The sequence below is a fragment of the Rattus norvegicus genome, chromosome 7 (assembly GCF_036323735.1).
Source record: "Rattus norvegicus strain BN/NHsdMcwi chromosome 7, GRCr8, whole genome shotgun sequence".
In the NCBI taxonomy this organism is placed as follows: Eukaryota; Metazoa; Chordata; class Mammalia; order Rodentia; family Muridae; genus Rattus; species Rattus norvegicus.
In genome coordinates, this window is record NC_086025.1 from 63,736,886 (window position 1) to 63,752,914 (window position 16,029).

The following is a 16,029-nucleotide window of genomic DNA, read 5'->3' on the forward strand; positions in this document are numbered from 1 at the left end:
AAATGGCTTTTTACAATTAACTACAATGCGATTATATCTCCTTCCACCTCCTACCCCTCCAGAATTCTCCAGGGAAACCGGATTCGATCTATTACCAAAAAGGCCTTCGCTGGTTTGGACACATTGGAACACCTGTGAGTAGCTGGAATTCAGTTCCCCTAAGGGTGGTCCAAGAGGGTTTCTGTTTATAAAATAGTTGTGCCAATATTCTCCCCATGCTGGGAAAGCCATTTGCACATCTGCCTGTCATTTTTCATCTTGCTTTCTGTCTGCCGTCAGTAGTTTACCTGTGTGCTTTCTTAGGATATAGTCTGGAGAATGAATATATATATATATCTCCACCCAGTATTTAACAAGAATACTGTTCAGTAGCTGTTGCTATCGTTTTAAAAAGTTATCTAGAATCCCTGAAGATTCATGGATTCTGATTGTTTCTAAGTTAAGATGACTTGAATTTTAAAGTTCAAGAAGTTATCCTTGAGAGTGGAAGGTCGATCGCAGTATCTTGAGAACCTCTGTAGTTGTAATTGCTTGCTGTAAAACGGACAGCCTAGCTTTCTCTGTTACTGTTTCCTGGTCTCCACTCATCAGTTGCGGACTGCCAGGGAAACACAGGGTTAGCCTTTTTCTGGCTTCACAGAGATCCTAGATCTCTTTATCCCCTTTCCCCCTATATCCTATATCCCTTTAGCCCTCGAACCCTCCGGTCGTCATCCCAAACCCGCTCTCAGGCACCTTTGACCCACATTTTTGAAATGAGATTTCCAGGCGGAGGGTTCTCAGCTACTTAAAGAAGATACTTAATATTACGACAACTGACCCAACTAACTATTAGTTTCCTATTTGGATAGTCGGATCGCAGTGTAGGTTGGGGTGTGCTTGCTTTATTGAGGAATGCTTGTAGCCAAAAGTTTTCCTATGTGTTAGCTTGGCACATGTTATCATGTAAGTGAACATTTGGGTTGTACCTCACCCGGATGATCTATTCGGGTGTAATCTGTCTATTGGCAACCTTACGGGCTTCTCCTGACACTGTACCGGTCGTTTGGAGGGAGACATGGATTGCCAGCCCCACCTACGACAGGGCAGCAGTGGGAACTGCAGAATGAGTCTGCAGAACTGAGCACCACAGAGTCAAGCCAGGATTGCTGTTATTGAAACAGATTGTTTTCAAAGGAAAACTAGCCAAAGGGTTTTGTCAGCTGGCCCGTTCCATTTCTGGGAAAGTGGAATTAGTGGATCAGCAGAGTATTAACCTCTGATTCAATTTTCTTTTAGCCTTCCCTGACTCTCCCAGACTCTTTCCCTATCCAAGTCTGGCACTTTTAGTCTTCCTTTTCTATTTCTATGCGTCTCACTCAAGATCCCCTTTGTATTCTGTGAACCGTGATGGTGGTGGTGGTGGTGGCAGTGGTGGTGGTAGTTTTAATGGTTAAACAACCATTGTGGCTGGTAGTTTAATTCAGACTGCTATAAAGTCCCAGTTAAAAATAAAGCCAACACAAAACATCCTCTCATTTTATAGATATCGACATAGATGAAACATTATTTGCTCTAATAAGTACATCCCTCTGAACATGGCTGCCTTAGCAGTGGTGAGCTCTGTGGGACAGAATTAGGCTGGACTCGAAAATACTGGGCTCAGCAACCTCCTTCCCCTTTCATGCCAAGCTATGCTGTCAAGCCATCTTGAACTGAGTTGCTTTAGGAATACCTGCAATGACGTATTCTAAATCACACGACACAGCACAAATCACAGAAAGGGAGCTACCAACCATGTCTCCTAGGTTGTGCTCTTAATTAGTGGTTAATTCGAATAATGAGAAATATAGTGATACAGCAGGCAGATCAGCCTGAGCCCTGAGGAGTGGTCACCCTGGGAGGGTGACAAAAATAACGTCTACCCTGAGACAGAACCAGTCTCTGGGTGCCTTGGTCAGAACTCTGTGAGGGGCTGCTCTGTGCTTGTCCCATTCACACATTTCAACGTGAAGTATTTGGTTGGTGAATGAGGGTAGGTAGTAGGGTGTGGCCCAGACCTTAAGGACACACCCTGGCCGTAAGTTCACTGATGGGTTCGATTTGCTGTTTTCCAGTGACCTCAGTGGCAATGCCATCATGTCTCTGCAAAACAATGCATTTTCCCAAATGAAGAAACTTCAGCAACTGTAAGTGTTCCCTTTTCCGCCCCAAGGAGGAAAGTCATGTGATATGACCTCTATGAAAAGTGTCTAGCACATTCTTAACATTATTAATGGTTATACCGGGAAACAAGGGGAGCGGGCCATTTGTTCCGTTGGTTGCGACTGGAATTTCTTTTTCTGTTTTGAATTTGCAGCTTAAATTTGTAAGACCATATATAGTATGGTTCCTAAATATAGTTCTCCTTTTCCATTAGCCAGGAATTTCTGATGTATTGGTACTTATTCCTCAATAGGACAGTAAGAACAGCAAAGACCAAGGGCCCTGCTAGCTCGATTTCTTGTATTTACGGTAGACTATAGTATATTTATAGCATCACGCCTTTGGTTTCCAGATCCCCCACTTGGCTCATATTTACGTACGTTTGATTTACGTTTTAGAAATCTGCATTTCATACCAAACAAACCGAACGTAATTCCTCTCCTCAGGCATCTAAATACATCAAGCCTTTTGTGTGATTGCCAGCTAAAATGGCTTCCACAGTGGGTGGCAGAGAACAACTTTCAGAGCTTCGTGAATGCCAGTTGCGCCCACCCTCAGCCGCTGAAAGGGAGAAGTATTTTTACTGTCAGCCCAGATGGCTTTGTGTGTGGTGAGTAAAGCATCATCATTGATTTTTATTAATTCTTTTCTTTCCTCACTCGTTTGTCCAAATAATGGTTTTGAAGAGATCTGTGTTCTCTTAATAAGCTTTTCCTTTTCTGCTGAGATAAATGAAGTGGATCTATAGTCTGCTGCTCGTTAAAGTTTTACAGATGTCGGTAGAGTTTTCGTATTTGTTTTAGCATCAGCGTGGTTTGCTGGCAGGAAGGAAATTGGAGCTTGAAAGAGCTGAGTGGGCCGGACTCGCCATACTTCACTTCCCCCACCTTCCTGCACCCAGGCTGTGGAGAGCGGTACTGGGTTTTGGTATTGCTTCTGGAAATGGCATATACACCTTTGTCTGTTGGGATACTACATTGAGGCTTGCTCTCTTGGTTTTAGAGATGGAAAACTGCAGTTCCTAGTAGTAGCTTTCAAAGCTGGTCCCTAGACCTGGGAGCTGCATTTGTCTCTGTGTTAGTGGCAGTCATACCTGGGGTCTTGTGTGTGCTCTACCACTGAGCCGCACCACCAGCTCCCCACACCTCACCGTTTTTTTTTTTTGTTGTTGTTGTTGTTGTTGTTGTTGTTGTTTTGCTTTTAATTTTTTGATGTGGGGGTCTCAGTGAGAACTCACTCTACAGTCCAGCCTTCTAAGTAGGTGGGGTCATAACTCTGAGCTACCAGTCCAGGGACCTTGAAAACTTCTTAATTGCTATTTGCCTCCCCCTTGAAAAATCAGTATGCTATCTTTTAAAATTTACTTTCACAAAGACAAAAATTCATACACACACACACACACACACACACACACACACACACACAAACACACGTAATTGTTCTTTCTCAGTCCTTCCCCCACCCCAAACCCCCTTCTTCCAGAATCCAGCTCCAAGTTTCGTGTCTTTTTGGCGGCCCCCTGTGTTTAATCAGTGTTGTCTGCGCGAGCAGGGATGGGTGAATTATTTGCTTGTGAAAGGACAATGCAGTGCAGCTTCGTGACTCTCCACCCCTCAGTAACCATTAACTGCCTAAAGCTCTCAAGGACGGGTAGGGCCAGCAATGAGCTCCTCCCACACCCAAGGTAGAAATATCGATGGACCCAGTCTTGTGGTATTTTAGGGGCAGTTTGCTTTCTGCTCTTTATCCCTTGGTTTTGTTCATTTGTTTTGTTTGTTTGTTTGTTTTCTTTGTCTGTTTTGGGTTTTTTTTGTTGTTGTTGTTGTTTTGTTTTTTTGAGAGGCCTATAGGGAAAAAAGTAACTAAGGAATTAGGGCTGCCGAGACATTAACTATTAGTGAGTGAAGCATTAGGAGGAATGGCAGGTTTGAATTTATTGTAAATAACTTAAAGATCCATTGCCTTGGCAATCACGAATCTCGTATTTGAAAACTCCCAGAGCTCCTGTAGCAAGATAGGAACAGACCAGGGTTAAAAATAAGTAAATAAAATTCAGTTTTCATCTCTGATTCAGCTTTCTGTCACATATACTGGACTGCTCCTCACTTACAGGGAAAACTTTACAAAAATAAATGTGTGTATAGAATACGAAATTTAAATTTGCTTGTATTGAAGCACGTGTGAGAAGATACTACAGACCCATATTTTATACTGACATTTAAACGTGACTAAGCACTGCTTTGCCTATATATACATATAATAATGTGTGTATAATGTTATGTGTATATAATCATGTATTATATATTATATCTAGCACATATTATATATTAATATATTGTATACATCATATAATATATTAATATATATTTTTAGGTTGCAGAATTTCATGGTGTCAGCAATTCTTTGGAAATAAAACCTCTGATGTGGGTTTTGGATGCAAGTAAGCTTTGGGCAATCATCCGTAAGGGCCTACATTACTCCTTCTTTATACTTTAAGCTCACAGTTCCTTGGCATGGATATATGAACTCTGTGTACTGTGAGACAAACCCATCGGCATCACCTGTAGCCCTTGTCTTTTCCTTTCCTTCTCCATTGTGAATCAGAACACTGACGTATGGGATGGAAAGCCACAGAGAAACCATCTTATTTAACAACCCACAGGCGTAGGGTAGGAAGCCGGCAGCCAAGCCGTGGTCAGAGCAGCACCCTGCTTCAGCTCGTGGCCCTGAAAGCTTGTGTTTTCTGATTACCCGTTCTCCAAAAGTCCGTGTTGGGAGATCTGGTAGTTCCCTTCAGGGTTTGTGTAGACCATCTCTGAGAAACTGAAGTTCAAAAAAGGTAACTCTTCCAAAAAGTAACCAGGAGCTAAAAATAACTGTAGAATGAGAGTTGCCCCGTTTTAATTACAATGTATCCCTGACAGGCTGTGCCGCAGGGTGATTGATGGACTGGCCCGCTTCAGGTCCTAGCAGAGCACCAGCCTGCACGTGCTTTTCCATTTGCTTCCATTTATTTTTGGCTTTTTCACTTGTTTGCTTGCTTTTTGTTCATTGCTGTCTTTTCTTAATTTGTTTATGCATGTGTGTGCCTGTCTGTTTGTCTGTGCACCATGTCTATGCAAGTGCCTATAGGGCCAGAAGAGGAAATAGGGCCTCAGGAGCTGGAGTTACCATTAGAAGGTGCTGACAACCAAACCCAGGCCTTCTGTAGGCACAACCGGTCTTGATGATACGGTAGGGTTAGGATTATTTGCTTGTGTATGTTTTACTTTATGTTTTTGATGGCAAGCCTAGGCAAGGGTTGTAGTTGTTGAGAATAATGTTCAAAGATCATCTATGAGCCTGAAGGTGTTTAAGCTGCTTTTCTGTATTCCTTAAAAAAAAAAAAAAAAAAAAAAAAAAAAACTCTTATTGGGTGGTGGTGGCAAACACCTTTAATCCCAGCACTCTAGAGGCAAAGCAGGGGGATTTCTGTGGATTTGAGGTCAGCCTGCTCTGCTAAAGGAGTTCCAGAACAGCCAAAGCCACATAGTGAGACCCCACTTTTTCTTAAAGAAAAGCAAACCAAAACCAAAACCAAATATATATGTGTGTGTGCATTGTATATACATACACATTATATATAATATATATGTATATAATGTGTATATATAACATAAATGTATGCTATGTATACCACATATATGTATGTATATGTGTGTATGTGTATATAAGATATATGAATGTATATATATATATATAAAATGTGTACTACAACATACATAACCAAACTTAAGAATATATATACATACATGAATGTCTGTATAATGTATGTATATATTTATTCTTATGTTTAATGGTAATTAATATCGTAATTATATGTGTGCATGGGACACACTGTGACAGTTCAGTACAGGAAGATGGGCTGCAAGATCAGGCTACCTGGTGGCTCCGTCATCTCAAACCTAAACAACTTCCTTGTGCTGGGAGTATTGCAAATCCCCTCCACAGGCTCCTGAAATAGCCTTGTAATTGCTGTCAGGCAGGGGTACTCACTACCTCACTCATTTAAATAGGGTCTAGGGTATCCCTCGTGCCTTCTTATCTGCGCCTCCTGTGCTTACACAGAACACCAGACACGTGGCATAAACCTTTACGATCATTTTACGGTAACACTTCTCTCAGGGAAATAACGATGGAAACTTTGTCGCCGTTGGACAGTTTACATATGCACATTCTCGTGGTTGTTGCTCCTTCCTGGGTCAGCTTCTGTGTTTGTAAAACCCAGGCAGGGGATCAACCCTAGCGGCCGTAGACTCTTTCCTGGTGTTGGTGTCTGAACGCCGGTGCGCTCTCAGGCACTCATGACCTTTGTTTCCTCCTTTCCATTTTAAACAGATGACTTTCCCAAACCCCAGATCACGGTCCAGCCGGAAACACAGTCAGCCATAAAGGGCTCCGACGTGAGTTTTACCTGCTCGGCCGCTAGCAGCAGCGACTCCCCTATGACGTTCGCTTGGAAGAAAGACAACGAAGCGCTTCAGGACGCTGAAATGGAGAACTATGCGCACCTCCGGGCCCAGGGAGGCGAGCTGATGGAGTACACCACCATCCTGAGGCTCCGCAACGTGGAATTTGCCAGCGAAGGGAGGTACCAGTGCGTCATCTCCAACCACTTCGGTTCATCGTACTCCGTCAAAGCCAGGCTCACCATCAACAGTGAGTGATTCGCTCTCAGCCACTGTTTACAGACAGCAATAGTGTCTGTCTGCTCCCTGTCCTCTGCCCCACCCCCTCCCCGCCCCTCCCCAACTCCCCCTCCCCCAACCCCCTCCCCCCTTCCTTTCTCATGGTTTCCCACCCAGTTCCTTCCCAGCCTCTTGATACACAAAATCACTGTTGGTGATTATTTATATCTCACTAAATGTGGCAGGTTGGACAGGATTAAAATGAACCAGACACCACTCTCTGGGACACTGTCATGTAAAGGGCCACAGAATATATCTTTAAAGCATATGACATTTAACTGAGCTCTGGGTGTTAATCCTGCCACTCCTGGTATATGGTTATGTGACTTACCCTCCTTCTTGTATCTCTCATCTTAAGAGATGGGGCTGGAGGGATAGCTCAGAGGTTAAGAGCACTGACTGCTCTTCTAAAGAAGCCATGCTCAATTCCCACCACCCACAGAGCAGTCAACAACTGTCTGTAACTCCCTCACATGGACAGACGTGCAGGCAAGACACAAGTGCACGTAAAAATAAAATATAGATGCCAAGTGTCACTTCATAGAAAGGTCATGATTCATAGATTAGATAATGCGTGTGTCAGGGGCTTGGTGGGGTGTCTTGTCATTTAGGTAGTGCTCAGGAAGGCACATATAGCAGCCACTGTTAATAGACAGTAGTCCTGTAGCACCGTTTGTACCGCAGGCATACAATCCTACAATTCAAAGATTGTATTTTCGATGCTCTGCACTTTATCATTTTAACTGTTAATGTCTGCCTGGTAGAAGATTTAGGTGATGATTCATTACTGAATTCATTCAGCAGGCACTTTCCAAGGCCTGGCATGTAGGAGAATTTAGAGTGTAGAACGGGATTAAAGTCACAAAACTTAGGTCCTGCAGGACAGGAAGAAATAGATGACGTAAATGGTCACAGTACAGAGAGATGCATCGATCTGCCCAAGATCTCACAAATACCTGAGAAAACTCAAATGTGGCCAGAGAATGCCAGGAGGCTCTTCATGGGGGGATCCTGTGACCCTGTGTCATCCTGACTCCCATCTCACCTGCGCCTGTGTAACCCTGAGCCATTTCATTTCTACAGCTCTGTCTTTGAGGTAGAAAGAACCCTTCCTTACGGGAGCCAGCTATCTCTGTGAGCCCCTGGGAAGAGGAATGTGACGTCGCACCTGCACTGCCTATCTCACACATACATTGGTTTTTGTAATTTCAGTGTTGCCTTCCTTTACCAAGACCCCCATGGACCTCACCATCCGTGCTGGGGCCATGGCCCGCCTGGAGTGTGCTGCTGTGGGACACCCAGCCCCGCAGATAGCCTGGCAGAAGGATGGAGGTATAGACTTCCCAGCTGCCCGGGAGAGACGCATGCACGTGATGCCTGAGGATGACGTGTTCTTCATCGTGGACGTGAAGATTGAGGACATCGGGGTATACAGCTGCACGGCTCAAAACAGTGCGGGGAGCGTCTCTGCAAACGCAACCCTGACCGTGCTAGGTGAGGCAGTTTCTTAAGACTCCAAGGTCATCTTGAATGCCCCAACTCACTCAGAGACACCACCCCACACACACCAAATGCTAGAAGTTGCTGGTGGTAGGGGTGAAGAGTCAGAGAGCTCTGCCTTCAGAAAACTAAACAGCCTCTGGGTAGCTCTGAATCCAGGGACATAGGACACATTCGTGTCTGTGGCCAGGGAGATGAATCTGCCCCCTTGACTCCAAATACAATCTCTAGGGTTGTCCTTGTGCACAGGGATTATTCCCAACCATCAGTCACCTCGGTGTTGTAAAGACTATGTAAGGAAGCACCTATAGGTAGATTGGGAAGACCTGTTCTCCTGTTCCTCCTCCCAGGTCTCTGGAGAATTTCCAGTCCTTCTTCTCACCTGTTTGTCAGATTGGGAAGATGTTCGTGATTGATGTGTCTTGGGTTATAATAACCCACCAAGATACAATATGCCAGATAATAGAAGCAGTTCCAAGATTTTCATACAGACCTTGGTGTCTGGCACAAGAAACTTAGTTTTAAAAGAATTAAGTGTGGGGCTAGAGAGATGGCTCCGTAGGTAAGAGTGCGTACTGTTGCGGACCACTTGGTTCCAGCACCCACACTGGACGGTTTACAGTAGCCTCTGACTGCAGCTCCACGGAGCCTGTCACCTCTGGCCTCCACATTCCCAAATCAGACCCACATGCACATAGTACACAAAGTAATAAAGGGAAAACTCTAAAAGCATCCGAGACAAGTTATTTTTTTATACATTTTCTAGATTTAAAAAATTTGCTAACATTGGCACCTTTGAGGGAGGTCGTGATAAAAATTAGTCAATTTGACCTGGTGGGAGTAGTGATGTGACCCCAGGTCGCTTTGTTTGGTGTCTGTTTAATACATTTGTCTGGCGAGCTGTAGGAGCATCCGATTTAAGTAAGTTCACCTGCTAGGTCTTACGTGGAACCCGCTCTCATTTAGGAAATTAAAACCTTGTGCTTTCAGAGACACCGTCGTTTTTGCGGCCCTTGTTAGACAGAACTGTCACCAAGGGAGAAACAGCAGTCCTGCAGTGCATTGCTGGAGGGAGCCCGCCCCCTCGGCTGAACTGGACAAAAGATGACAGCCCTTTGGTGGTGACCGAGAGGCACTTTTTCGCAGCAGGCAATCAGCTGCTGATCATTGTGGACTCGGACGTCAGTGACGCGGGGAAATACACGTGCGAGATGTCCAATACCCTTGGTACTGAGAGAGGCAATGTTCGCCTCAGTGTGATCCCTACTCCAACCTGCGACTCCCCTCACATGACTGCCCCGTCGCTGGACGGTGACGGGTGGGCCACTGTGGGCGTGGTCATCATAGCCGTGGTTTGCTGTGTGGTGGGCACGTCCCTCGTATGGGTGGTCATTATATACCACACAAGGCGGAGGAACGAGGACTGCAGCATTACCAACACAGGTGTGTAAACACGGGCATGACTCAGAGCGTAACAATCGTGTGTGTGTGTGTGTGTGTGTGTGTGTGTGTGTGTGTGTGTGTGTGTGTGGTTTCATAGATGTTCTCTTCTAGAACGTGTCTCCCAGTCTGAGTCCCTCTCAGGAGGTGGACTCATTCACTGCAAACTGCAGGGATGTGGTCGGTTAAAAAAATGAAACCAGTCCGAAAGACTGAATTGCACAAAGGTGAATCCTTTTTATTAAATCCTCATCAGAATATCCTGGTGTCCGAAACAGAAAATCCAAGCAGAGTGAAATAGCCCTCCTCCAGGATGGGCTTAGGGAGGCAGGAGTCACCTATGAGTCAGCTCATTCTCCAGCAGCCCTGCCCCATGATCTGTGTGCACATGTGTGCACACGGCATTTTGTATGTTATGAGGATAGACCGCTATTGATGAAACAGAGTGGTCAAGGGCCTGGGTTCGTGGTTTTGAATCATTTCCTACTTAACATGTCGTGTTGAAATTTGGGCAGGGCTGTATCTGCTGGGTAATGAAGTAAAAATTAACTAGGATTGTAGAGCTGAAAAGCTATCATGGGCCATTCCTGGGTTTTCCGGAATAGATCTTTCCTGACCCATTGATGTTATAGAGACCAGAATGGCCTGTATTGTACTGCCCTCGCCAGCCACGGCAGGCACAACTGCTGATGAAATACTATTGTTCGGTTTACAGATGAGACCAACTTGCCCGCCGATATCCCTAGTTATTTATCATCTCAGGGGACATTAGCTGACAGGCAGGATGGGTACATCTCCTCAGAGAACGGAAGCCACCACCAGTTCGTCACTTCTTCGGGAGGTGGATTTTTCTTGCCACAACATGACAGTGCTGGTGAGTGTCTGAGATGTCTGCAATCACAGAAAGGGTCCTGGGTGACATAGTAATTTGCAGAAGGAATTGTTAACAGTGATGATGGCCTGGCCTGAGGTTACAAGCAAAGCTACAATTCCCCCCACCCCCATCCCCATGCTCTCTGAGAGTGGACATAAAAGTTTTATTAAAGACTGGATGCTGTGGACGGACACACGGCAAGTGAATTTTCAGAGAAAGAGGACCACCTGCTCTGAGTAGGACCAGGATCTTTTTATAGCTGCTCAGAGAGTAAATCTAAACAAGAACGCGAAAGACTAACACAAGTAAGAAGCAGGACAAAGAGACTGAAGGAAGTAGTAGGAAATGGACAGACCTCCCATGCTCGGGGACTGGAAAAATCAATATTGAGGCAAATGGCTATACCATCAGGAGCAATCTACAGATTCGTGGCAATCCCCACAAAATTCCAATGCCTGTGGCCTGGAGAGATGGCTCAGCTGTGAAGAGCACTTACTGCTTCTCCCGAGGACTTTGGTTTGCTTCCCAGTGGCTCAGAACTGCCTCTAATTTCAGTTCCAGGGGGGATCTGCTCTTTTATGTTTACACAGACACACACACACACACACACACACAGACACACACACACACACACACAATCCTTTCTTAAATTCTTGAAAAGCACCTTTTTTTTTTTTTAATGGTTAAAGAAGATAGACAAATTGGTCAAATTTAGTTTCTCAGAGGACTGTCCTATTTCCTTTCCATCGTGATGTTCGTTGGTACTGAATGTCCTCAGTTGTCATCTCCTGCATGGTGTCCGAGGCCACAGCAGCAAGCCGATGTCACCCCACTGTAGGTGCTTTATGTACCTGAGCCTAACAGCGGAGGAAGCGTGGTGTAGGCACGTCTCCACCCATGCATTACTCTCTCCATGCACAGGGGTTGCAACACTGCCCAGAGAGGTGGCTTAAAGGAACATGCACATGCTTGGCACATGTCACCGACTCTGCTTTGACAAAGTGCTGCTGGCCTTTCTCAGCACCTTCTGTGTAGCACAGGCCTGTACTGAGTCTTTCCATTTGCTCTATGTTGGACTGTATGATTGGAAAGGAAGTGTGCTTCCTCTCAGCTTCAGTTAGTCACTGGTGAAACAAATGCTCACAGGGGAGCTGGGGGTGGGACGACAGACAGACAGGCAGGCAGGCAGGCAGGCAGGTAGGCAGACAGACAGACCAACTACACAAAAGTGCTTGGCAAGATAGTAAGAGCAGATACATAGACAAGGTCCAAGCATGAAGAGTGTGAAGACTGGCAAAGAGCAGAGACCCAACCCCAGTCAGGTAGTGAGGCTAATTGGGAACACTCGAATAAAACCGGTTAAGGGACAGGCGGTGCTGTAGAAGTGGCCCAGAGCAGCTCCAGAGCCTCCAAACATTGCTGAGCTACAGTGTGCTTCTCTCTGAGACCACAGAGCGTCCATCCTTTGTTGCCATGGCAACTCCAATAAGCTATCAGTGGTCCTCCCCCTAGTCCTCCACTCCTGCCGACTGTTGTTTCATTCTGTTGTTTGAGTGAACTACCCTGAGATGGTTTTGTTTTTGGCTCTTCTTTGATGTAGGGCACTAAGAGCTGACTAACCAAATGTCAGTCCCTGGTTCTAGTCAGTTGTGACATTTTACAGGAAAGCAATAGTCCTGAGGATTCGAACCCTGGCTGTAGACACAGACCCATTTCCCTTAAAACTGGAATGGGGCTAGCCGCAAGGTTGACACACCTAACTCAATAGGGAATCGGGCCTCTCTCCGGATGCCTTGAACCGGTGGATCCTAACCCAAAGGACTTACAGTTCTGAACCAAGGGTAGCATCAGTAGGCTGCTATGAGCCTAGATGACAGGCCTCAGGAAGTTTGAAGAATTCCTGTGTTCGTGTGTGTCCACTTTTTCCTTCTTACTGCATTCTCTCCAGTTTGCCTCTCTAAGTACAGGAAGTGCAGACTCAGAGAGACTGTTGACAACCGATGGTTCAGTGACAGAGGGTTGTGTTTTAAAGGGACCTGCCATTTTGACGACAGCAGTGAAGCGGATGTGGAAGCGGCCCCTGATCCATTTCTCTGCCCATTCGTGAGCTCCTCGGGCCCTGTGTATCTGAAGGGGAATCTGTACGGCCCAGATCCATTTGAAGTGTATCTTCCAGGTATGGTTTACCTTGCTTGAACACAGCTATGTTTCTCGGAAAGGCTTCTCGGTGTGCTAACTCCGTCTCTTTTTTGTTGTGGATTCCAACTTGCAAAGGTTGCAGTTCTGACCCGAGGATCGCTTTAATGGACCACTGTGAGTCGAGCTACACAAAGAAGGACTGCTTCTCATGCGCTCATCCCTCAGAGGAACCCTGTGAACGGAGCCTCAAGAGCATCCCGTGGCCACATTCTAGAAAGCTCATGAACTCCGCGTTCTCTCAGAACGAGGGACCTGCGGTTCAGACTCTGCGTCTAAACAAGTCCGTGGATTTTAGTACAAGTCCAGAACCAGGATCGGCTACTTCAAGTAACTCTTTCATGGGTACGTTTATCAAGCTGAGAATTAACTCACTTCTCTGACTCAAACTCAGAGCGTTGGTCAATAGCTTCATTCTTCCTGATGCCACTGTGAGATCCCGTGAGTTATAAATCCTCCAAGTCTCTGAAGTGCCCTGGGGTGGGAATTGTGTGTGGTTATGTATTTCATCTGTACCTGAGCCTGGGAGCTTTCTGGACCATACTGTGTGTGGCATGGAGGAGACAAGAGTTTGGAGAATGACTTAGGAGCTGAGCTTGTCAGCCATGTGGAAAAAGTGGTTTTGGGTCCCGGCAGCCTGAGGGGTGGAGCCGTATACTCTGCATGGTTGTGGTTTCATATGTCTCGTGGCTTCTGACTGAACTCACAGTGGAGGCCGGGGAAAGCAACGTCCTACCTAGCTTAGCTTCGGACAAGCAGGACGACCTTCAGCCGAGAGAGGTCTGCGGTGCCTATTGTGCACGTTCAGACAGCAGCCAGCACCGTGGGTAGAGTGTGAATTTTTTGGTCTCATGTGTGGCAACCGTTGTGGGGAAGAACAGAGAGCTGATGCTCTTTTTATGGAGTGAACCCATCAGGGAAAAACAAGCCTCAACCTGCCTCGGTGTGTTCTCGTGTTCTTGGTTTATTTTTAAAGGAGAATTCCAGACCATTCTACTTGAGTGTTTACCCTTTGTCCCAGTATGATTATTTATGTACCTCCCTGAAGGGGAAGAAAATGAAGTATGTTTTGTAGATCTAGGGAAGGAATTTTAGTTAACTGGATGATGTTTTGCTGTAGTTGAAAGGGCGGGGCCAGAGTCTTGAGAGAACGCCAGTTGGATTCAGGCAGTACTGCTTCTTACTATGAGGTCCTCCTTCATGGAGAATCATGGACTCACAAATCCTCAAGCAAGGGCTGTTCAGGGGCATTTTTCCATCAACAGACTTAAGGAACTTAACTGTTGAGTGATTGACGTTCCTAAGGATCATGAGAAATATTAAAATGAAAGCATTTATTTGATAGTTTTAAAAACATGGGCGTGCAGCTGAGCTGTGCTGTATTCTGTAAATAATCCCTTCACTGGGAGGACTTCACTGCATGGGGACTTATGGGGAAGCTTATCTTGTTAAAGGGAACATACTTGTCCCTCTCAGGGTTCATTTCTCTGCTAGCAGAAGGACCCATGTGCTCATGGGGTCTCTTTTCTTTCAGGAACCTTCGGAAAACCTCTGAGGAGACCGCAACTGGATGCCTTGTCGAGCTTCGCACAACCACCAGACTGTCAGCCAAGGCCCTGTCACGGGAAATCACTTTCCCCACCAGAGCTGGACTCTGAGTCAGAAGAAGATGAAAAAGAAAGGACAGATTTTCGGGAAGAAAATCACAGGTGTACTTATCAACAGATATTGCACAGTTACAGGACTCCAGACCGACAGCCTTGTGATTCAGACACATAGACTGGAGGGGACCAAGGAAAAGTTTCCGCATACTACCTCAGCTGGGCTTCTATTTAAAAGACACAGAATCCTATGTTTTTAAACAGACTTACAAAGTTTAAAAAGAAGAAAAAAAGATGCTTTATTTATATAGATGAACCAAAATTACAAAAACATTATAAAAATTTTATACCGGGAATAACTTTCATATAAAAAAATGCATCCTTAAAAGTATTTTATAACTTTGTTTTATATGAAAATATCTTATGTAAATTAATGGTATGAATCCATGACTATTTTATGTATTTTTATAAAGCCAGATTCCTTTTATTGAGTATGAGTACTGAAGCCTTTTCAATCTTCCCATCCTACTCTTTTCTGAGTAGCGGCCGCGTGCTCCCTTTACTCCCTTTCTTCTATTCCGCACGTCACGTGACTAAAGTGTGCCATTTGGTGCCATACCCCATTTTATACAATAATAGTTTCCAATGAATTTTAGACCTAACGCATTCAAATGATCACATCGCAAATAAATTAAAGTTACATTTAGCATATTAAAGTACAATATTAAAGGGCAGCTAAAACAGCCCATCTAACCAGCCTCCCCAGATTGCTGTGCTAACAGACCGACATCCGGTGGTCCACCGCCAAGAGTCACCCACAGCCATCAGAAACATTATTTCTAACTTCACAAACAGAAAGATCTGCTGCTGCAGTCTGGCCACTACTCTAGCTTAAGTGACTCCACAATCCATGCTTTCTTAATGAAGTTTATGCCCTGTGGGCCCCCTCAGGTCTATCCCAGGAGCTTCCCATTCACCACGGCTCGTGTTATGGCTACGGGGCTCTTTGGTGCCTGGCTCTGATGTGGAAAGGGATACTGTGAAGATCAATCTCACCTGCAGTTGCGCTGGGAGGGCTATCCCACTATGCTGAGCTTACTGGTTAGCGACTTGGTTACTGGTCTTTTCGAGCAGTGGTGGGTGCACCGTAGCGATGTGGCTGGAGGGTACACAGTGTTTTGAAGGTATTCTGAAGTATTTTTTTAAATGAGGATAGCTTCCTAACTTTGTCATTTTGGCTCCTCTTGGTTGGAATTTAAGGTGCTGAACGTGTTACTCCAATACCTTAAGGTGTTAGTTTTAAATATTATTAAACATTACATGTCAAGCTCATGCCCACATGAATAAGCAGATTGTCAACAGTGTATATAGTATGACTGCAAGCAACAGACTAGTTAAACTTACTGCATTGGAAGACTCTTGGGATAAAACTGGGCATATGCTCTTGGGAGACACTGGTGTGTATGTGCCATTTGAAGAAAACATTCTGGCCTAAGATAAATTCTCA

General features: G+C 45.2%; 1 protein-coding gene across 1 annotated transcript in view; it reads left to right on the plus strand.

The window, feature by feature from the left end:
* Positions 1-15,013, plus strand: part of Lrig3 (leucine-rich repeats and immunoglobulin-like domains 3) — a 50,175-nt gene extending 35,162 nt beyond the window's left edge. Inside the window, exons 10-19 of the mRNA XM_216905.11 lie at positions 63-134; positions 2,097-2,168; positions 2,631-2,794; positions 6,562-6,882; positions 8,124-8,405; positions 9,402-9,854; positions 10,567-10,725; positions 12,758-12,901; positions 13,000-13,266; positions 14,456-15,013. Coding sequence (XP_216905.5) covers positions 63-134; positions 2,097-2,168; positions 2,631-2,794; positions 6,562-6,882; positions 8,124-8,405; positions 9,402-9,854; positions 10,567-10,725; positions 12,758-12,901; positions 13,000-13,266; positions 14,456-14,700 — 2,179 coding nt within the window. The 3' untranslated portion in view covers positions 14,701-15,013. The remainder of the gene's footprint in view (positions 1-62; positions 135-2,096; positions 2,169-2,630; positions 2,795-6,561; positions 6,883-8,123; positions 8,406-9,401; positions 9,855-10,566; positions 10,726-12,757; positions 12,902-12,999; positions 13,267-14,455) is intronic.
* The last annotated feature ends 1,016 nt before the right edge of the window (positions 15,014-16,029 follow it).